General features: G+C 43.3%; 1 protein-coding gene across 1 annotated transcript in view; it reads right to left on the bottom strand.

Moving 5' to 3' along the window:
* Window positions 1-24,484, bottom strand: part of LOC123491688 (protein PTHB1-like) — a 131,498-nt gene that overhangs the window by 92,810 nt on the left and 14,204 nt on the right. Inside the window, exon 5 of the mRNA XM_045223339.1 lies at window positions 4,162-4,344. Coding sequence (XP_045079274.1) covers window positions 4,162-4,344 — 183 coding nt within the window. The remainder of the gene's footprint in view (window positions 1-4,161; window positions 4,345-24,484) is intronic.

Here is a 24,484-nt window from a genome sequence, read left to right on the forward strand (position 1 = left end):
GTGTGAGGGACATCTTTCTTTGTGATTAAGAGAAAGTGAAGGTCAGGAGAACAAGAGGCTGGGGGGAAATTGGAGAAGTCTTCTTGTCCGGTAATAAATAGCTGCTGTACTACAATTGTGGTGGTGTTGGATGAGGTCACTTCCCCTCTTACAATGTAAAACACATTGGGGAAATCCCAGATGCGATTGCAACATAACTTGTGACTATGGAGAACAGAATGGGGCCTAATATAGAGCCCTGAGGGACTCCCATAGGGACTGACAAAGGTTCAGACAGTAATCCTTCAGAGTTGACATTCTCAAATTGACTGGAAAAGTCATTTGAAGACCAGGCAAGAGAAGAGACTGGAAATACAATATCATGCTGTGAGCCAAGCAAAGTAAAATCATCTCTATAGAATCAAATCCCCTGACTAAATCAATAAATATGCCTAAGCCAATATATTTATTGTCACAGGCAGATATTTGATATAATTTAGTACTTTAGTAGTTGCACATTTGACCTGATGTAAAAGCAAACTGTATCTCATCCTTTTTCATTGTATGAGTAGTTAGCTCCCCTTTGTGTGCATTTTGCAATTCATTACTGCCACAATCAAATTAACATTGTACTCGTCCTGACAATCCAACTCCTTTGAATTTCAATCGAGAGAAGAAGAAATGAAAGAGAGAGAGAGACAGCTAGGTTGACACATGGAGAGAGGGAAGTGTGGGGGAGGAGGAAAAGGCAAGAGGTAGAGAGGTTTCTAGTACTAGTTTCTAGTAATGTAAACTTCAGGGAAGACGGGTGCAGGAATAGAACGGAGACATTAAGAGTCAGCAGCTCTATTCACAGCCGAGCGGAAAGCGAGGGAGGGAAACGGAGAGCGAGAACAAGTGGGAGAAAAAAGAGCGGGAGAAGGAGGAGGAGGGCGTTCTGGTTGGCCGCACCAATCTAACGGTCGGGCCAAGCTAAACGAGCGCCCCGTCAATTACCAGAGAGATGAGTTTCCTGTGACCCTCCTCCTCCTCTCTTCTCCCCCTTCTCTTTTCTCCTCCTTACCTTTTTCCCTCCTGTTTTACTGCGGCAAAGAGAGGCTATGGATGTGGATCAGTGGTCATGAAGAATAAGAGACGACAAGAGAGAAACTTCTCTCTCAAGTTTCAAGTTTATTAGTCGTATGTACAGGATACACATAGTATACTGCGGCAGGTAGCCTAGCAGTTAAGAGCATTGGGCCAGTGACTGAAAAGTCACTGGTTCAAATCCCCAAGCCGGCAAGGTGGAAAAATCTGCTGTTCTGCAGAACAACTGCTCCCCGGGTACCGTGGACATCGATTAAGGCAGCCCCCGCAACTCTTTGTGTTAAAATGTGGAAAACACATTTCAGTTGACTGCATTCAGTTGTGCAACTGACTAGGTTTCCCAAAGTAATGCTTACTTTCAGGTTCCTTCTCGACAATACAACAACAATAAGAAATAAGAAAAGAAAAGAATACGTAAATGACTCAGTAGAAAATAATAAAATGTATCAGAGAAAGGTGGGATTGGAGGGCAGGTGTTTAAATTGGGCAGAATTAGCAATAGTAAATAACGGTCAGGATGCTCTCGATGGTGCAGCAGTAGTATTTGGAGAGGACCCGGGGTGGCATGCCAAATTTCAACAGCCGCCTCAGTAAGTAGAGACGCTGTTGCGCCCTCTAGACAAGAGTGGTGGTGGTGTTGGTCCATGTCAAGTCCTCTGTGATGTGGACCCAGAGGAACCTTTTATTTTAAAACATACAATCTATCTGCAGTGAAGCCGCTGAACATTACATTACATTCAGTCATCCAGCAGACACTCCCATCCAGAGCGACCCACAGGAGCAACCTGGGTCAGGCGCCCCGCCCAAGTGCACGACAGAAGTCCCCACCCAGTCAATTCGGGGACCCGAACCAGCAACCTCTTGGCCACCGTCCCAAGCTCCCAACCACCAGGCCACCAACCATCCAAGATCCCCCCACAGTTCCCCTTGAGAGCTGCCCCTCAACCACCCCGAGGAACTTCAAACCGCTGACTCTCTCTACTGCAGTCCTGTTGATGTGGATCAGGGCATGTTCCCTCCTCTGCTTCCTGAAGTGAACAATCAACTCTTTTGTTTTGCTGACGTTGAGGGAGAGGTTCTTGTCCTGGCACCACAATGCCAGTTCACTTACCTCCTCCCTGTAGGTTGACTCGTAGTTGTTGGTTATCAGGCCTACAACCGTGGTGTCGTTAGCAAACTTGATGATGGAGTTGAAGTCGTGCAAAGCCATGCAGTCATGGGTGAACAGGGAGTACAGCAGAGCTCTCCTTTGCAGCTCTTCTCTTCTATCTTCCATCCCCCTCCTCCCTTCCCTTGTTTAATCAGCCCATGGCCAGTGGCACAGGTCATTATCTAGAGCCTCTTTCTCTCGCCAACGTTTCTCATTCCCACCTAATTCTGTTCTCTTTTCTCTAATCCATTCTACCACTCCCCCCAATCCTTCACAGAAGCCTTATTCCAATCCACAGAATTCCAAGGACTTATCCCAATTGGAATTCCAGTCCTGGGAGCGTCCGTGGGGAAAGGGAATCTCGTTCACCTGTGACGACCTCACCTGAGTGAAAAGATTCTAAAGAGGTCAAAGAGGTGAGACAAGGGGCCAAAGACAATATCTTACACACTCATAAATCTATCACGTATGCAACCTTATGTGCATGTGTCAGATGCTCCTATTAGCCCCCATCTTTTCCGTACAGTACGTTATCTTTATTTCTGTCCAGTGTGAGTAGCGCTTTCTAAAATAGCCCATCTCTCCACACGTATGGGCTAATGCAGCAGGCCTGACCCTAATTACCTTTCATTAACTTAATCCCATTCACAAGAGCAACCACAACAACAAACACACCGAAATACACTCTCACTCTCAGTGACTCCATCTCTCTGGGGCTTCATCAGCCCATTCAGGTGCAGGCTATTTATGGCCCAGCTGAGTGGATGTCTGCTCGGATGTGTCCTTTCGGGCGTGTTTACTGTGTGTGTGTGGAGATGAAAGAGAAAGTGTGTGTGTGTGTTTGTATGTGTGTAAGGGGGTGTCTATCACAGTGAGGTTGAGTTCGCAGATGTCAATGTGTGTGTGTGTGTGTGTTAGCCACCTGTCCCTATACCTCTCTTAAAGGGGCAGTGGGGGTATTTGGTGTGAAATTGGATAAATAGAGAGGACTGTATATAGATAGACCTCTAACTTGTGTGATGATGAGATGTCATGTGTTTAATCACAGTGGAAACACAGACAGACAGCGGGGCTATGGAACTACTGTTTATGTCAGTCTCTCTTAAACACACACAAACACACTGCTACAGGACACACCATAACTGGTGAGAGCACACACACACACTTTCGGTCTCTATGGGGGCAGAAATCTGTCGTCGTATCACGTTGACTCATGGAGGGCTTCTCTCAACACACGTGTTTATGTGACAGTCTAAATTACTAACAGAACAACTCCCCTGTGACACACACACAACAAGCCTAGCCCTCTCAGAAAATGTCCCCCTCACCCCCTCTACCGCATTCTCACTGCCATAGCCTTCCTTGACCAAAGGGACATCAGGGCTGAATACAGGCTCCAGTCCTTCTTCCCTGGAGGATAGTTCAAAGCTACACTATCAGAAACTTCACTAGTCTATTGAAGGCCTGTTGTAGGAAACATCATTACTCCCTGTATATCTGTGAGGGAAGGGAGTACATTATGGTTTGGAATCAGGCCTATTCGTCACCTCCCCTCTATCCCGATTACATTCACTCTGTCTAGATATAACTTGTCTCCACACACAGGTCAGTAACACCATCCTCATACGCTGTGGAGCTGCCAGGAGTATATTCAGTGGCACCTGGGAGAGTGTGTGTGGTAGCAGAACCACTCAGGGGCTTCAGAGTGGATCACTGAGGTATTTTGTGTTTATTCTCCAGGGTCAGAGGGGGAGACCTGGGTCAAGCAGCCAGGAGACGGATGGGGAAAGAGAGAGAAAGCAATGTGTGTGTGTGTGTGTGTGTGTGTGCATACATGAGTGTTTGTGCTCCCACCAGTTGTGGTGTGTCCTGTAGCAGGGGTAGCAGTGTGTGTGTGTGTGTGTGTGTGTGTGTGTGTGTGTGTGTGTGTGTGTGTGTGCTCTCACCAGTTGTGGTGTGTCCTGTAACAGGGGTAGCAGTGTAGCCTCCAGGATGGCGTTCTGCTCTGTGTTGAGGCCCAGCCACAGGGAGACCAGGAGGATGAGGAGGTGGGTGGCACTGCGCAAGCGAACAAACGCCTGATTCAGACATGCCTGGTTCTCCTCCGCTGCATCTGCCAACGCTATCACCTGACGGAGAGAGAGAATCAGTGCCTGTTGTTATTCACCAGAAGCAACTTATCTAAGCAATTCTGAATCAAGTGTCAACTCTGTAACGCAAAGGTACTTTATACAAGCTATTAGTCTCCTGTTGACACACTCCCATGGCTTGTGAGGAAGCCTGGAAAACATGGTTCACAAGCTATTAACTCAGTCAATTTATTAACTCGGCTTATTACATAAATAAGTATTCACTCAAGCCTCGTTTCCATTGGCATTTAGGGCCAAGTCAAGTCAAGCCAGGTCGTGCTGGCCTTGGTGGGCACAACTCGAATTGTGTTTCCATTATATCGGTGTTGTCCACTAAAATGATAAGTGCTTGAATGGGGCCCTGATTTAAAGTGCCAATGGAAACAAGGCTTCAGGATCAATACAGGGACTCATCCAAGTCATTCATGTTAATCCCTCTCCTAGAGCCATACAAGACGTTCTCTTAGTCATCAGTAACACTCTCTAGAAGTCAACTCCGTAAGTCATGTGAGCATGGAGGAGGTGGCTCTGTACCGTCTCTAGGTGTGGTCTGAGAGTTGAACCTGAACAGGAGGTCAATACCTCCATTTTTGGGATGGATGAGGGGGACAACATGAACGAGCGATGACAGAAGAAGACGGATGAAGATGAACAGAACAAGAGAAGGCACGTCAAAGGGAGAGAAATAAGAGATGAGGGGGAAGTCAAGAGGAGGACAGGAGAAAGGAAAGAGTGAGGATATCCTGTCTGTGGATGTGTGACTAATGGGAGAGTACAGGTAAGAGTTGGGGTCAACTCCGTTTTCAGTTTCATCATGGGAGAGCACCTCCATTCATGAACACACTGTAATCTAGAGGGAAACTACAACTAGCCCTATAGTGGTGCATGTAAACTAGCTAGTGGGAGAGTAGTACAATACGGAGAGTCAGACAGCACACAACTGTTTATCTGCACACCACACGTGGCACCTTAATTGAGGAGGATGGGCTCATAGTAATGGCTGGAACGGAATTAATGAACTGGTATCGAAACACATCCAACATACGGTATCCATGTCCATTCACTCCATTCCAGCCATTATTATGAGCCGTTCTCCCTCAGCAGCCTCCTGCGCAGCACGCACACACCTCACAGGTAGTACTGCGGCACCGTAAGCCAAACACCACCCCCCCCATAACCATTAACCCGCCAGAGTCCCCCCTCCACTTCCGTCTCCCCGGCAACCATGTCACTCAGCCAAACGTTAAACAAACGTCTCAACCCCCCTCCCAAAGAAAACCTCTAGAGGAAACTGACGTTCAAAGGGGTGAATTTGCTAGTAAAGATTGGTGTGTATTGATAAAAAGCGCCGCCCAGCCAAGCCGAGTCAAATGGAGGTTCCCAGTCAAGGGCTGCATTGTGTGGGACCAAACGCAGCGCTGATTGATGCCAGCTGAGGGGAACACAGAGGCATATTTAACCAGAAAGGCCACGACACCGTCCTAATTCATATGGGTTATAGTGAGAGGGATGGGGGAGCGAGATTTAGTCCAGTGCAAAGACTAGTCATAAAAAATGTGTCACTGAAAAATGTCAATAGTAGAATTCTTCAGCGATGTCTTCAGCAATTGTTTTCTGAGTTATATGTGGAAATTATAAATAAAATCTTCATATTACCTTTAACATTCTGTGTTGTGTCTGTATTATTTTTTATATATTACATTTACATTTTTACATTTGAGTCATTTAGCAGACGCTCTTATCCAGAATGACGGGTGCAGATAGATTTTTTACCTAGTCGGCTCGGGGATTCAAACCAGCGACCTTTCGGTTACTGGCCCAATGCTCTTAACCACTAGGCTAATTTATGAATGGGAAAATAGAAATGACCATGCATTGACTGCATAGAATTCATACATAGACTTTTAATGTTGGTGTTATAGATCAGAATGTCAAACTGCACAGTTAATTACCATGAAGTGCTTAGCTATAAATGCTTTATGAATGGGAAAATATATTTGACTTTGCTTTGACTGCATAGAATTCATACATAGAACCTTCATGTGTGCGTTATAGACCAGTACGACCAACTTAGGGCTAATTTTGATATGGAGGAGGGCTGTTAATGAGTTACGATATGAACCTCAACTACACGATTTGATCCATAAAATGTACCCTGACGATTCAACCCTGTGGGGATCTTCATGCACCATTAACCTCAGTGAGGAAGAACAAGAAGAAGAAGAAGAAGAACAAGAAGAAGGTCACAGGCCTATACCGGACAGTGGGGAAATGGGGCTAGTACAGTCTATTTACAGAGGGGTTAAAAAGTATTTAGTCAGCCACCAATTGTGCAAGTTCTCCCACTTAAAAAGATGAGAGAGGCCTGTAATTTTCATCATAGGTACACGTCAACTATGACAGACAAAATGAGGAAAAAAATCCAGAAAATCACATTGTAGGATTTTTAATGAATTTATTTGCAAATTATGGTGGAAAATAAGTATTTGGTCACCTACAAACAAGCAAGATTTCTGGCTCTCACAGACCTGTAACTTCTTCTTTAAGAGGCTCCTCTGTCCTCCACTCGTTACCTGTATTAATGGCACCTGTTTGAACTTGTTATCAGTATAAAAGACACCTGTCCACAACCTCAAACAGTCACACTCCAAACTCCACTATGGCCAAGACCAAAGAGCTGTCAAAGGACACCAGAAACAAAATTGTAGACCTGCACCAGGCTGGGAAGACTGAATCTGCAATAGGTAAGCAGCTTGGTTTGAAGAAATCAACTGTGGGAGCAATTATTAGGAAATGGAAGACATACAATACCATTGATAATCTCCCTCGATCTGGGGCTCCACGCAAGATCTCACCCCGTGGGCTCAAAATGATCACAAGAACGGTGAGCAAAAATCCCAGAACCACACGGGGGGACCTAGTGAATGACCTGCAGAGAGCTGGGACCAAAGTAACAAAGCCTACCATCAGTAACACACTACGCCTCCAGGGACTCAAATCCTGCAGTGCCAGACGTGTCCCCCTGCTTAAGCCAGTACATGTCCAGGCCCGTCTGAAGTTTGCTAGAGTGCATTTGGATGATCCAGAAGAGGATTGGGAGAATGTCATATGGTCAGATGAAACCAAAATAGAACTTTTTTGGTAAAAACGCAACTCGTCGTGTTTGGAGGACAAAGAATGCTGAGTTGCATCCAAAGAACACCATACCTACTGTGAAGTATGGGGGTGGAAACATCATGCTTTGGGGCTGTTTTTCTGCAAAGGGACCAGGACGACTGATCCGTGTAAAGGAAAGAATGAATGGGGCCATGTATCGTGAGATTTTGAGTGAAAACCTCCTTCCATCAGCAAGGGCATTGAAGATGAAACGTGGCTGGGTCTTTCAGCATGACAATGATCCCAAACACACCGCCCGGGCAATGAAGGAGTGGCTTCGTAAGAAGCATTTCAAGGTCCTGGAGTGGCCTAGCCAGTCTCCAGATCTCAACCCCATAGAAAATCTTTGGAGGGAGTTGAAAGTCCGTGTTGCCCAGCGACAGCCCCAAAACATCACTGCTCTAGAGGAGATCTGCATGGAGGAATGGGCCAAAATACCAGCAACAGTGTGTGAAAACCTTGTGAAGACTTACAGAAAACGTTTGACCTGTGTCATTGCCAACAAAGGGTATATAACAGTATTGAGAAACTTTTGTTATTGACCGAATACTTATTTTCCACCATAATTTGCAAATAAATTCATAAAAAATCCTACAATGTGATCTTCTGGCTTTTTTTTTTCTCATTTTGTCTGTCATAGTTGACGTGTACCTATGATGAAAATTACAGGCCTCTCTCATCTTTTTAAGTGGGAGAACTTGCACAATTGGTGGCTGACTAAATACTTTTTTCCCCCACTGTATCCGCAGCATTTCCAAAACGTGGCTTGGCCTTTAGGCTAATTCACTATCACTGGTATGGCAGAAGCACACTTTTGAGAACAGCCATAATGATGACACTACGCTTTCATTGTAATGACGCATCTATTAAAATACCTAAATATGAGCTCTTCTATAGCATGACATGAATGCTCTACAGATATGCTACGGATATATTTAATTAACCTTTAATAATGCGGTTGGGACCTGTTATAACATGTTCATGAAATGCTTATAGATGTGTAATGAATGAGTTATGGATATGTATTTATGGATATGTAGTCAAAGTAAATCGTTACCAAATAGTCATAACCCTTATACAACCCCTAGCATACTGTGTATAATACAAAACAACTGTGAGCCCATGAGAGGACTAAGCGTTCATATAGAAGTTATAACTCTTCAGGCCTATCCACCATGATCCACAAGGTAGACACCAGCAGATCGTACTGCATACCTACAGGTGTATATTGAACTTATTTAAAATGTAGATATGTAGATGTGTGCAAGTGTGAAGTGTAAGTGTTCGACATGTGTGTGTTTGTGTTCCTGCGAGTGTATGTGTGTGCATTTGTATGTGTGTGCATTTGTGTGTGTGTGCCACTGTGTGTGCCACTGTGTGTGTGTTTGTGCCACTGTGTGTGTGTGTGTGTGTGTGTGTCTAACGAGAAGCAGGAATGAGAAGCGCCTGTCCCTGCCCTGGGGGGTTGGCCTCAGTCCTCCTCCCCCATAATACCCATCAGTGTACCCACACTATGTGGCACCGTGGCTGCCCACCATTTTCCTCTACAGACAGATTCTACCCAAATTACACCAGGCTAAAAATACTCTGGTCCCCGTTGGGATAGCACATCTCCGACCAAAGATAAGTCTTCAAAGATTGGCCAAGAAAACATATGATTCCTGGAGGTCCAAAGCCACAGAAGGAGAGGCTGAAACACATACAGCCTGAACACACGTCTGTGTGTGTAGCCAGTGTATGAATCAGTTGTAATTTTAGCATCAGCGGTGGCTGATTGATACTGTGGGGTTTGTGGTGCCTGCTTGCACCTTGGGGAGATAAAGAGTTAAATAGAAAAACAATTGGAAGGTTCTGGGAGGGTTTGGATAGTGTTGTGTGAACGTTGCTAAGATGTGGGTCTGACTTTTACTTTCATGTAAAGCGACAAGGACACAGCTATTAGCAAAGAGGTATGCTCAGTTTAGCCGGCAGATTAGACACTTCCTGCTCAGTTAGCCACAGCAAGCACCATGGACAACCTCCAAACACCACCCACATCTCATACCGAACACATGCCCACACACAGCAGAGGTGAGCTGTGCACCATCTCTGTCAGTGGAAAATGACAGTGATGTCTTTGGCAGAGCGCTACGTGGTCAAACTCATCTGTCTCTCTGGGGAGGAGGACATACAACAGGAGAGAGAGAGAAAGAAAGAGAGAGGAGAGAGAGCGAGAGAGAAAATGGAGAAGGGAGAGATTTGGAGCAACATTTTCCCATTTTAATCTGAGTGCAAAGTAATGTTTATAGAGTTAAGAGGTATCCAGCATATTTCGTCTTTCAGGATAATACAATGTTTCTGTTCACTGCATGTGTGTGATTAGAAAGTGGAAAATGTCGCCCATATAGAGAAAAGAGGGATAAATAGGAGAGAAATCACCAGAGAGAGGGAAAGAGGGAGAGAGGAGGAAAGAGAGGGAAAGAGAGGGAGAGAAGGAAAGAGAGGGAAAGAGAGCGGGAGATGGAAGGAGTCAGTGTAGGGAGGTTCAGACGGGGGTCGTGGTATCCACTGAGAGGTGTGTTGTTCACCCTGCCCAAATGAAGCACCATTTATAGATTTATAGTATTTTAAAAGGGATATGTGTATGTGTGTGATTGTCCGCTAAGCCTCTCAATCCCACGGTACAGTATAGATAGACTCACTCTTTCCAGGTTATCGTTAAAACCAGACTTTAACGATGGCCAGAATCAACACGCCCATTTCCTTAAGTGCATTCACCCAGAGTGCAGTGCAAGGTGAGCTGAAAACTAGCAGAAGGCAGCATTATGGCTCAAAGACACTGTTTCTCTTCTTCGTACAAGACTGATCGGCTGCTCTCAGCCATCCTACTCTGAATTTCTTCTCTCATACACATGCACACACACACACACACACACACTATCATCTCACAAACTCACAAGCGTATAGGGAGTTAACCCAAACAAACAGACACACAAAAACACAAATGGTACAAACACACACACACAAGTGCACGTAATGCATACAAACACAGGCACCCTCTCAAGACAGTGTTTAGACAAGGAAAGAGTGTGAGGTGGTGAGAGAGAGCCCTACAGATACGAGAGAGAAACGTGTTATGTAATGGTTGCCATTTTAACCATAATTTGACAACAATTTTTGACAACCATAATTTGACAACATGTCACTGTGCATTGGGATTTCTGTTGTTTTGTTTCTTTGATGCCATTAAAGTTTGTTTGAGCTTGTGAGAGAGAGCGAAAGAGAGAGGACATGTTTGAGAGATAGTGACAGAGAAACAGAAAGAGAGAGAACTAGCAGAAGGAGAAGGAGACAGTAACAGAGAGAGGGGAAGCGCCTGAGAGAGCTTTGCAGCGATTAGCATCTCGCCAGCCAATGGATAGGGCAGAGACAGACAGTAACTGCTTTTGTCTTTGGTCACGGCCGCGGCGCAGCTACCACAGATAACACCGTCTTCTCAGTTCTGATAAGAGAGAGGGAGAGAGAGGATGATCTGGCAACACACTGGCCTTGTTTATAGAAGCCTTCAGAGAAGAGAGGGAGAAGAGAAAGAAAAGGAGAAAAGGACGGATAGTGATTAGATCTGGCAACCCACACAGGGGCAACATGAGATGAGTTATCAGCGGTGGTGGCAGGCTCTGAACCACACCACCAAGATAAAGCTGCTATGATCTACTCTCCTCCAGCTCTTCTTTTTTTATGCTGTTTATCTCACGCTTTCATTCCAGATGTGTTCGTGTCCAAATCCAGAGTAGATCCATGTGTATTGGAACACACCTATCCTCTACTTCCGCTACCCTACAGCTTTCAGATTGGACTTTTATTTGAAGGGTCTTCATTCCATGGCTCTTTGCCCATTCTTTGCTCCATGTGAATGGTTCTCTATATCATCAAGGCAGCATGAGGTGTGTGTGTGTGTGTGTGTTCGTGTTCCTATGGTTTCATAGACATTATTGTTCACAGACAGCTAATAAAATATGACTATTTACAACCTTCCCTGGACTATCAAAGACAAGGCTTCACTTTTGTTTTCTCTGTGAGAAGACGAGGGAATGTGTGAGACCAGAGGGCTTGGTGGGGTTGTTTTTCCACAGAGAGAGAGAGAAACAGAGAGAAAGAAAAAATGAAAGAGAGACAGAGGGACACATACAGTACAATACCATTTCTCTGAACTTTCTATACTTCAATGATCTCACTTTTAAATTTAAATCAACATTGATCACATCGCACACATCCACTGAGAGTGTAAATGCCATAACAAGCCAAGAATGACACCAGAAGATCAAACAAGCGCCCAGTTTCCCCCCACGTCCCTCCCTACTGTAGGTCCCTACACACCTTCCACCCAACCCACCAAGGTCACTAGTTCATCCCCTGAGTCTGGGCGGTCCGGCCTTACTGCTCCAGACAGGGTGCTCAATTAGACACACACCCTGCCAGAGACACACCCAGCCTGGGATTACTATGAAGGAAGTGCAGACCTCACAATAGCTCCAGGCCTCCTGATATAAACCTGGGAGTTGACCTCACAGGTTTAAGGTTGAACCCCCCTGTAACCAGTGCTTAGTGGTTCCAACCAGGCCCACCGAGAGCTGAGATAATGGGGCGTTGGCCTGGTCCAAATGTGAAGGAGGGGGGCCGCACACAAGAGTAGAGAGAGATGTGTGTGTGTGTGACCAGGTGATGAAACATTCCACTATACACCCCTACAGGGAAAGGGAGATACCTAGTCAGTTGTACAACTGAATGCATTCAACTGAAAACTGCATTTAACCCAACCCCTCTGAATCAGAGAGGTGCGGAAGGCTGCCTTAATCGACATCCACGTCATCGGCGCCCAGGGAAGAGTGGGTTAACTGCCTTGCTCAGGGACAGAATTACAGATTTTTACCTTGTAAGCTCAGGGATTCGATCCAGCAACCTTTCCATTACTGGCCAAATGCTCCTAACCGCCAGGCTAACTGCTGCCTCAGGGTTGCAGGTCTCTCAAACACACATCCTGTCCCCTCCAATGTGCCCCTCCATTAATCTCTAACACACACTCCCCACCTACAAATGACTACAACTGCACTGAGTACACCTCAAGAGCACACAGCTGTGTGGCGGGACACAAGTTCAGAGAGATACACACACTCTTCCTCCTCCAGCACACCGCTGGGCTTCACCACATCATACACTCTGAATCAAAACCCACTAATATACCCTGACAAATGCACACACTCACACACACTCCCAAAGAGAGAGACACTCTCTGCACACAGTCAAGACTCATTTCACATTTATCTTGGCTCTTTAGAAGTGAAATAATTAATTGTTTCTGGCGTAAGTTAGCCTACAGGGCTAGTTTTGATATCACAGCTGGGAGTTTGAGGACTTCGCTTTGTGTGAATATACAAAGGGTTGAGTGAGTGAGAGTGAGTGTGTTTCAAACTCATTCAAGCTGTCCTCACTAGTCAGTGCACATGTTTTACACAGGGTGGAATGACCTGGTTGGCCCTCTTGCTGAGTTCACTTGTTGTAAAACACACACACACACACACACACACACACACACACACACACTCAAATGCTGTTTGTCTGTCGGTCGGTCTGTCTGTCTTTCACTCTCTTTCTCAAAACAACAGACACAAAAGGTCCACACCTGCAACACATCCATACAGAGCATCCGTTTTTACACACACAGACATACAGAGCATCAGTTTTTACACACACAGACATATAGAGCATCAGTTTTTACACACACAGACATACAGAGCATCAGTTTTTACACACACAGACATACAGAGCATCAGTTTTTACACACACAGACATACAGAGCATCAGTTTTTACACACACAGACATACAGAGCATCCGTTTTTACACACACAGACATACAGAGCATCCGTTTTTACACACAGACATACTAAAGTGCTTAGTGAGCATACTCGGACGATGCTCTGTCATTGGTCATTGGAATAGTGTGTGTGTGTCAGTGGACAGTATTTAGTCTCTCTCCATACTGTTTCCATATTTAGCCTCAGCCAGGCTAACTGAGGCCTCTAATCACACAGGACCTTTCTCTACTCATTTTAGCACACACACTCCCCTAGCCTGTCATTAACAGCTCACACACCTCCCAGGCTTCACACACACACACACGTGCATAAACACACAGATACAATTTAATTTATAGACACGTGCACTATCAGGCAAGTGCACACACATATTGCATATAAACCCATGAATACAGGATGCACACTCTCTCTGTCCAGAAAGTAAATACCACTGGTCCATTGGGTAATCCCTTGCCTTGTCGATTTTTTTGTTCCGTCTCCCCAAAGAGGCACAGACCTGATTAGCAAGTCAATGGTTGAAACACGATAGTGGAAAACAAGACAACTAGAATGTACTCATGTTCCTTTCTAGTGTTAAATTCACCCCCCCCCAATCAACATTCTTTATCAGAAAACACATCAGCTTTTTTTAATCCCTCGATTTGAAAGCTAGTTATTGACTCTAGTGAGATACTTGGATGTGTGTGTGTGTGTGCACTTGCTCAATCACTCGTCATTGTCTATCTGTTTGTGTGCGAGACAAAAACAAGGACATCAAATCTAAGCCAGACAAAACATTGCAGATCCTGGCTACAAATTAGCATCAAACAGAGAGAGACACTGGAAAACCCAAACCCAAACACACACACAAAAAAAACCACTCCCAGACACTAGAGGTTAGACAAGGTAAGGGACATGATCAGTTTGGGGTACGCTGCAGTATTTTTCAACTATGGTTTTCAGGAGCGCCAATGGCTGCATGTTTTTGTTCTAGCCTAGCACAAACATCTCTTTCAACTAATCAAAGGCTTCAGGATTAATTAAGTAGTTGAATCAGAAGAACTGGGCTAGAACCAAAATGAATATCCAACCTTGGGCATTCCTGAGGACCGGAGAAGAGAAACACGTCTGTAGAGGATGAGAGGCTTTTGCTCTCCAACACGGTATCATAACAGACTTCATACAAGCTAAATGCAGGTGTCACTTTAATAAGGCAACGGTATAAGGATCTCTCTTTCTCCCACTCTCTCCCTTCCATCCTCTAATCTGTAATGGTTTGGTTTACATAAGTCCACATGACTTACCCCCTCCACTTAGCTCCGCGATCACGTTTCCTGAAAGTGGACTCTGCTGACATGTTTCTGACCCCTGAAATGGGGAGCGAGTGCGTGTGCATGTGTGTATGCGAGCTGGTTGGGCTCCACTGGGGCACGTTAGCAAGGCTCTGACATGTGCAGAACTCTCAGTGGCTGGATTAATATTGAAATAAATATATCAATATATCCATGTTAGTGAAGGGCTGACATGTGTGGAAGTCTCTGTGGAAAGATGAATATATATTAAAAGATGAATGACATAAAGCAGAAAGACACATTTAGAGTCGCCTTGGGAGAAAGGGGGAGGCTAATTCAGGGAAACACTAGGATGCCAATGGTAGAGAGAAAGGAAGGGAAGGGGCGAGGGAGTGAGTGTGAGGACTAGTCAGAAAGAGAGAGAGAGAGAGAGAGAGAGAGAAATGCAAGTAAGTAAAATACCCCCTCAAATATTCACAGTCCACACACACAAACCTCCCAAGGGGTCACAGAGGAAGCCATAGATTTGAAGCAGTACAGACCAGTGACCCGAGTAGCCAGTCTACCTTTGGCACACACACACACACACACACACACACACACACACACACACACACACACGACTGAAATTAGGGCCTTGGTCCTGGTCCCAGTGTAAATGACAATAATTGTGAGGTTTTGAAGAGGTCTGGCAAATAGAGACCTGTAGCAGGACTACAAACACTAGAAGAAGCATGATGCTAAAAATGCTAATTACATTTATATGTAAGAAATGCTAATGCTACCATAATGCTAACGAGGCTAATGATCATCGTCTGTAAAATGACTTAACATTCCCCTCCTCCCTTTCTAATGCTAATCCTGAGGAACGCCACAGTGAGGGCATTGTCCTGCTACCTCTCCCCTCCCAACACACACACACACACACACACACATAACCACGCACCACACACACTGAAAATCATACGCATGCCCACAGACGCACGCACACAGCCCTCGGCTATGTCTCGACATCGCTCAAACACAGCACTATTTGCCTGTTTGCTTTTCTCTCAATGGACTCCTTTGAACAGGCCATGCTGAGTACATAGAAAAAAAGCTAATGAAGGAGAGAAAAAAACCAGGGAAACTCACACGCCTTCGCCCTCTGATTACAGAGTAAATATGTGTAATCTTATAAAACAGGCATTGTCAGCGGGCGGAAGCGGCATACACACTGCAAAGAGAGCGGAGCGGCAGGACATGTTGACTTTGGAGAAAGCGCTATTGGAGAAGTGATCAGTCAGAGACACACACAAGTATGCATACACACATTTATAAACAAGCAAACATATGCACAAATCCATATACAAAAATGCAAAGGCACATACTGCACTGTACAAACATAATGCATGACCTTTTCCATAATATGATTATGTGCAAGTCCACACACACACACGTTGCGATAGCCGTTATGCCTATATCCTAAACAAATATGATTCAGATCATCACCATTGAAGAAAATCATCACTCATGTACACTATGTAGTACATTTCCACCATTGTCCATAAGCCTGTTGGAATGCTGTGTGTGTGTGTGTGTGTGTGGGCTCATGAAACAGACACACCCATTCATTTCATGCACTGGGGCCAAAGAAGGTAAATCAGTAGAATTATTAACATGCAGTGTCGCGTGAACCAGGCTGCAGCAGCCAACATACGTATCAGCCTTTACAGACCACAGGGTTAGAACAACCTTTATACACACACACACACCAAAATCATAACCATAAACATACATGTTAAGCAATGGACTAATCTCGTATGAGCAAACCACTTTAGTCAGTACAGGACAGGCCTGTAATAGTGAGTTCCTCTGGTCCCAGTAGATAAAGCCCCAGGCAGAGCATTGTTGTTGTTGTTTCTTTGTCCTCTGCCACTGTCTATCTCTCTGCTGTCTACAACAGGTTTCCCCAAGCAGGCAGACGGAGCCAGAGACAGATAGGGACTGTGTGTGTGTGTGTGTGTGTATTTCAAGAGAAGAGATAGCGAATGCTGCTAGCCACTGGCACTGTGCGTATGTGTCTCCCAGGAGAGAGCAAGGTGGTGTGGGCTCACATACTGTACTGAAGCGCTTCGCTTTCATGACATCACCCATAATCCCTTGCGTTCCCTTAGGAAGTCAGTGAGGACTGCCTTCTGAAAAACCCTACACACACAATCTGCTGAAGCCTATGCAGCAGTATATATTTTCCCAAACACAGTCATTGACCCATTTACCAAGCATCTCTGGTCCTGCCATTGAATTCCCGGAATCAGAGGAGAGGGCCGTGACACGAAAAGCTGAGTGCTAGCTGAGCGAGAGAAAACACTGCTGGTGCCAAAACTGGTGTGTGTATGTGTGTGTATGTACAGTGGGGAGAACAAGTATTTGATACACTGCCGATTTTGCAGGTTTTCCTACTTACAAAGCATGTAGAGGTCTGTAATTTTTATCATAGGTACACTTCAACTGTGAGAGATGGAATATAAAACAAAATTCCAGAAAATCAAATTGTATGAGTTTTAAGTAATTAATTTGTATTTTATTGCATGACATAAGTATTTGATACATCAGAAAAGCAGAACTTAATATTTGGTACAGAAACCTTTGTTTGCAATTACAGAGATCATACGTTTCCTGTAGGTCTTGGCCAGGTTTGCACACACTGCAGCAGGGATTTTGGCCCACTCCTCCATACAGACCTCCAGATCCTTCAGGTTTCGGGGCTGTCGCTGGGCAATACGGACTTTCAGCTCCCTCCAAAGATTTTCTATTGGGTTCAGGTCTGGAGACTGGCTAGGCCACTTCAGGACCTAGAGATGCTTCTTACGGAGCCACTCCTTAGTTGCCCTGGCTGTGTGTTTCGGGTCGTTGTCATGCTGGAAGACCCAGCCACGACCCATCTTCAATGCTCTTACTGAGGGAAGGAGGTTGTTGGCCAAGATCTCGCGATACATGGCCCCATCCATTCTCCCCTCAATACGGTGCAGTCGTCCTGTCCCCTTTGCAGAAAAGCATCCCCAAAGAATGATGTTTCCCTGATGGGAGAGCATAATATACAAGGGAATTCTCAAAGCTGCTAATGAGAACCTTGACGACATTTTACCTAGCCGGTGGGGATTCCGGTGGGGTACGCCCACCCAGGTAGTGGAAGTGCTGGCAACACTGGTTGCAGTAACCCATGGGGAGGGGGTCACACTCGGACAATCAGAGAGGGGGTTTATCATTGTGGCCCAGGTGGCACAAAATAATCAAAGGTCTGACCGCACAGAGATGCTTGGGAAAATGGTTACAACAGGGGATCAGAGTGTTTGTGTCTCAGGTGAAGAGGGTGGATCTGATCTCCATCACCTAGGACTTGACATAGATTAAGTAGATTAATCAAATCTCACATTGTTATCCATTTCTGCTCAATCTGCATGCTTTCTCAATCAGCTTTAACTGTATGTGCACTCGTAAATCAGGTTATTTCTCGAGTTGGGCTCTGGGATATAACAGCCGTTGAGTATCTGATTTTATGGTGGATTGTGGAGGAGGGGGGTTGAGTGTGTTGGAGTATGTGAGTATGTGCGTGTGTGCTTGTCTGGCATCTGTTGTGGGGGGGTGGGGATGTTGGGGGGGGGGGGGTATGGGATGGACCACGGGAATTATTTGGTAGGATAATAATTGCTTGTCAATGAATTAAATGTTATACAATGGCAATCCGGGTTATATGTTAAAATCCTACGCGTGAACTGCCAACATTATTACGCATATTAATTGATAATGATGGAAAATAGGATATGCATATATATTTTTTAATAGTTATATATATATATATATATATAGAGAGGTGAAAGCATTGGAAATGCTTTTGGCGGTTAATCTGCTTCTGTTTTGTGGGTGGCACTGTGTGCTGTTTTCGATGGATGGGTCCTGGCCTCTCGGGGCCTTAGGGATCCGGAGGGACGTGGGTGGGATGCTGATCATTGGGATGACGGCTGAACTTGGGATGGGGAGGGGCTTTGGCGGGGGAATTAGTGGAGAACAATTGAAGGGTTACTCCGTAGCAATGCAATTATCACGGTACAGCTATATGGACACTCAATCATTACGGTATTTTTTATTGGTAAATTTACAAACATATATAATTATAAATAGACTTGAAACTTGTATCTCATTATGGTGTATGGTGAAATAAGTATACCCAGTTATAATTGTAATGGCTTAGCTGATAATAACAAAAGAAGAACAATATTTACATGGCTCAAAGAGAAGGAATATAATATCTATTGTATACAGGAAACTCATTCAACAATTCGAGATGAAGTAGCGTGGAAAAAAGAATGGGGGGGGAATATACTTCTCCCATGGGCAAAGAAATTCAAAAGGGGTGATGATATTAATTTATAGTAATTTCGATCCGAATGTGCAAATTATCCAAATAGATACACAAGGTAGATGGATTATTTTAAATATGTTATTGGACCATAAACAGATATGGCTCATTAACCTTTACGGACCAAATAATGATGATCCACAATTCTTTGACAATATATATAATAAATTATCAACCCTGCAAGCAATTCAAGACAATATTATTATGGTGGGGGATTATAATACTGTTTTAAATAGCTCAATGGACCGTAAAGGAAATCACACCACAAACAAATCACCCACATGCTCTTAAGGAAATTGTGAATGTCATGGATACATTAGAACTAGTAGATATATGGAGGCTTAAATATACTGATCTAGTGAGATATACATGGCGGAGACTGAATCAAGCTAGTCGTCTTGACTTCTTTCATATCTCATTCTCGTTGGCACCAAAAGTAAAAAAAAGTGTTGATAGGGGACAGAATGCGGTCGGACCATCATATAATAGGCATATACATTACTCTTACTGAATTTCCACCTGGGCGAGGATATTGGAAATTTTATCAAAGCCTATTGGACCATAATTTATTTATAATTAGAACAAAGGAATTTATAACTGACTTTTTCCAACATAACATAGGTACAGCGAATCCCCTTATTGTATGGTACACCTTTAAATGTGCCTTTAGAGGCCATGCAATTCAGTACTCATCTCGAAAACAAAAGCAATTTAGGTCAAAAGAGTTTATACTAAGAAAGGAAATAGAAAGTCTAACAGAACAGATAGATGGCAATAAAAACTAACATAGAGGCTCAGAATAAATTAGAGGAAAAACAAAAAGAAATGGAGAAACTTATTCAAGAAAGATCAAGTGTAATATATTATAAAAATAAAGCAAACTGGATGGAATATGGGGAAAAATGCACAAAATTCTTTTTTAATCTTCAACATAGGAATGCTACCAAAAATAACGTAATGAAACTGGTTACAATTGACGGAGTCACCCATAATTCACCAAATGATATTTTGAAGGAAGAAACAAAAGTACTTTAAGCATATGTTTTCTTTTCAGTCGCCTCCATCTCCTCTAACTGAAGCTAATTGTAGAGATTATTTTTCTATTGATAATGTCAAATTAACAGCCACACAGAAAGACTCATGTGAAGGTGAAATTACAGAGGAGGAACTTCTGGATGCAATTAAAGACTTTATGTCTGGGAAAACTCCAGGGATGGATGGCATACAAGTCGAGGTATACCAAACCTTTTTTGATATACTAAGAGGACCGTTATTAGCATGTTTTAACCACTCCTATGTAAATGGTAGATTATCTGACACTCAAGAAGAAGGTCTGAAAAAATCCAGAAAATCACATTGTAGGATTATTAATGAATTTATTTGCAAATTATGGTGGAAAATAAGTATTTGGTCAATAACAAAACACACTGTTGCTGGTATTTTGGCCCATTCCTCCATGCAGCTCTCCTCTAGAGCAGTGATGTTTTGGGGCTGTCGCTGGGCAACACGGACTTTCAACTCCCTCCAAAGATTTTCTATGGGGTTGAGATCTGGAGACTGGCTAGGCCACTCCAGGACCTTGAAATGCTTCTTACGAAGCCACTCCTTCGTTGCCCTTGCGGTGAGTTTGGGATCATTGTCATGCTGAAAGACCCAGCAACGTTTCATCTTCAATGCCCTTGCTGATGGAAGGAGGCTTTCACTCAAAATCTCACGATACATGGCCCCATTCATTCTTTCCTTTACACGGATCAGTCATCCTGGTCCCTTTGCAGAAAAACAGCCCCAAAGCATGATGTTTCCACCCCCATGCTTCACAGTAGGTATGGTGTTCTTTGGATGTAACTCAGCATTCTTTGTCCTCCAAACACGACGAGTTGAGTTTTTACCAAAAAGTTATATTTTGGTTTCATCTGACCATATGACATTCTCCCAATCCTCTTCTGGATCATCCAAATGCACTCTAGCGAACTTCAGACGGGCCTGGACATGTACTGGCTTAAGCAGGGGGACACGTCTGGCACTGCAGGATTTGAGTCCCTGGCGGCGTAGTGTGTTACTGATGGTAGGCTTTGTTACTTTGGTCCCAGCTCTCTGCAGGACATTCACTAGGTCCCCCCGTGTGGTTCTGGGATTTTTGCTCACCGTTCTTGTGATCCTTTTGACCCCACGGGGTGAGATATTGCGTGGAGCCCCAGATCGAGGGAGATTATCAGTGGTCTTGTATGTCTTCCATTTCCTAATAATTGCTCCCACAGTTGATTTCTTCAAACCAAGCTGCTTACCTATTGCAGATGCAATCTTCCCAGCCTGGTGCAGGTCTACAATTTTGTTTCTGGTGTCCTTTGACAGCTCTTTGGTCTTGGCCATAGTGGAGTTTGGAGTGTGACTGTTTGAGGTTGTGGACAGGTGTCTTTTATACTGATAACAAGTTCAAACAGGTGCCATTAATACAGGTAACGAGTGGAGGACAGTGGAGCCTCTTAAAGAAGAAGTTACAGGTCTGTGAGAGCCAGAAATCTTGCTTGTTTGTAGGTGACCAAATACTTATTTTCCACCATAATTTGCAAATAAATTCATAAAAAATCCTACAATGTGATTTTCTGGATATTCTTTTCTCAATTTGTCTGTCATAGTTGACGTGTACCTATGATGAAAATTACAGGCCTCTCTTATCTTTTTAAGTGGGAGAACTTGCACAATTGGTGGCTGACTAAATACATTTTTCCCCCAATGTATATATAAATGCCTGGAGCATTTCAAGTTTGGAGAATCTCTTATAAAATGGGTCAAAATCATGTATAGTAACCCTAGGTGTAAAATAGTAAATAATGGCTATTTCTCAGAAAGTTTTAAACTGTCAAGAGGAGTGAAACAAGGTTGTCCACTATCGGCATATCTATTTATTGTGGCCATCGAGATGTTAGCTATTAAAATCAGATCCAATAATAATATCAGAGGATTAGAAATCCAGGGCTTAAAAACAAAGGTGTCATTGTACGCTGATGATTCATGTTTTCTTTTAAATCCACAACTAGAATCCCTCCACAGCCTCATAGAGGATCTAGATACATTTTCTAACCTATCTGGATTTCAACCAAATTATGACAAATGTACTATATTACGTATTGGATCACCAAACAATACAATTATTACATTACCATGTAGTTTACCAATAACATGGTCTGATGGTGATGTGGATATACTCGGAATACATATCCCAAAGGAAATAAATGATCTCACTTCAATACATTTTAATAGAAAGTTAGCAAAAATAGTTAAGATCTTACTACCATGGTAAGGAAAATACCTGTCAATTTGTGGAAAAATCACCCTGATTAACTCTTTAGTATTATCCCAGTTTACCTATTTGCTTATGGTCTTGCCTACGCCTAGCGAACAGTTTTTTAAATTATATGAGAAAAAAATATTCAATTTTATTTGGAACGGCAAGCCAGACAAAATTAAAAGGGCATATTTATATAATGAATATGAATTCGGAGGACAGAAATTATTAAATATTAAAGCATTAGACCTATCACTAAAAGCTTCAGTCATACAAAAGTTATACTTAAATCCGAACTGGTTCTCAAGCAAATTAGTAAGATTGTCTCACCCAATGTTCAAGAAAGGCCTTTTTCCCTTTATTCAGATTACAACAACTCATTTGCAGTTATTTGAAAAGGAAATAATCTCCCAAATATCACTATTTCTAAAACAAGCCATAGAAAGATGGTTGCAATTTCAATTTAATCCTCCAGAAACGACAGAACAAATAATGCAACAAATATTGTGGTTAAATTCAAATATACTAATTGACAAAAAACCTTTATTTTTCGACAGAATGTTTAAAAAAGGTATAATCTTCGTAAATGATATCATCGGTAGGACTGGTGGAGTTATGTCGCACATGCAGCTAACAAAAACATATGGAAATGTCTGCTCAACCCAAAATTACAACCAAATAATTGCAGCCTTACCGCAAAAGTGGAAGAGGAAAGTGGAAGGGGGAGAAAGTAAGGAACTTGTCTGTCGGCCTTGCATTAAAGAACATAATTGGTTAAGGAAAACTGTGATAAATAAAAAAGTATATCAGTTTCACTTAAGGACCAAAGGATTGACAGCCGTCCCATATAGATTGCAAAATAGTTGGTAAGAGATTTTTGACGTACCGATCCCATGGCATAGTGTTTATGAACTGACACGCAAAACGACACCGGATTCAAAAATTAGAATCTTTCAATTTAAATTATTATATAAAATTCTTGCTACCAATAGAATGTTATTTATATGGGGGATACAATCTTCCCAGCTCTGCAGATTTTGCTGTGAAGAGACAGAATCATTAGATCATTTGTTTTAGTTCTGTCCATTTGTAGCTTGTTTTTGGACACAGGTCCAGGAATGGCTAAAGGATTGCAATATTTACCTGGAGCTAACCTTGCAGATAGCATTACTGGGTGATCTGAAAAGTCATAGTCAATCAATCAATAATATAATAATACTTTTAGCAAAAATGTTTTTTTTAAATTCACAATCTGTAGAAGCAATGAGAATAGAAAGGTTCAGAACTTCTGTAAAACATCACAGTACGGTTGAAATATATATGGCAAATAGAAATCCTATATGGATGGTGTTAAGAGATAGATGGGAGGTATTGAATAGAGTTGAAGGATGGGACTAATAACAAATAACAACAAATAATAACAAAGATAGCTAATAATGTAAGCATACTGTGTCCATAATAAGTATATACAGTGGGGAGAACAAGTATTTGATACACTGCCGATTTTGCAGGTTTTCCTACTTACAAAGCATGTAGAGGTCTGTAATTTTTATCATAGGTACACTTCAACTGTGAGAGACGGAATCTAAAACAAAAATCCAGAAAATCACATTGTATGATTTTTAAGTAATTAATTTGCATTTTATTGCATGACATAAGTATTTGATACATCAGAAAAGCAGAACTTAATATTTGGTACAGAAACCTTTGTTTGCAATTACAGAGATCATACGTTTCCTGTAGGTCTTGACCAGGTTTGCACACACTGCAGACCTTCTCCAGATCCTTCAGGTTTCGGGGCTGTCGCTGGGCAATACAGACTTTCAGCTCCCTCCAAAGATTTTCTATTGGGTTCAGGTCTGGAGACTGGCTAGGCCACTCCAGGACCTTGAGATGCTTCTTACGGAACCACTCCTTAGTTGCCCTGGCTGTGTGTTTCTGGTTGTTGTCATGCTGGAAGACCCAGCCACGACCCATCTTCAATGCTCTTACTGAGGGAAGGAGGTTGTTGGCCAAGATCTTGCGATACATGGCCCCATCCATCCTCCCCTCAATACGGTGCAGTCGTCCTGTCCCCTTTGCAGAAAAGCATCCCCAAAGAATGATGTTTCCACCTCCATGCTTCACGGTTGGGATGGTGTTCTTGGGGTTGTACTCATCCTTCTTCTTCCTCCA

The sequence above is a fragment of the Coregonus clupeaformis genome, chromosome 10 (assembly GCF_020615455.1).
Source record: "Coregonus clupeaformis isolate EN_2021a chromosome 10, ASM2061545v1, whole genome shotgun sequence".
NCBI classification, from domain to species: domain Eukaryota; kingdom Metazoa; phylum Chordata; class Actinopteri; order Salmoniformes; family Salmonidae; genus Coregonus; species Coregonus clupeaformis.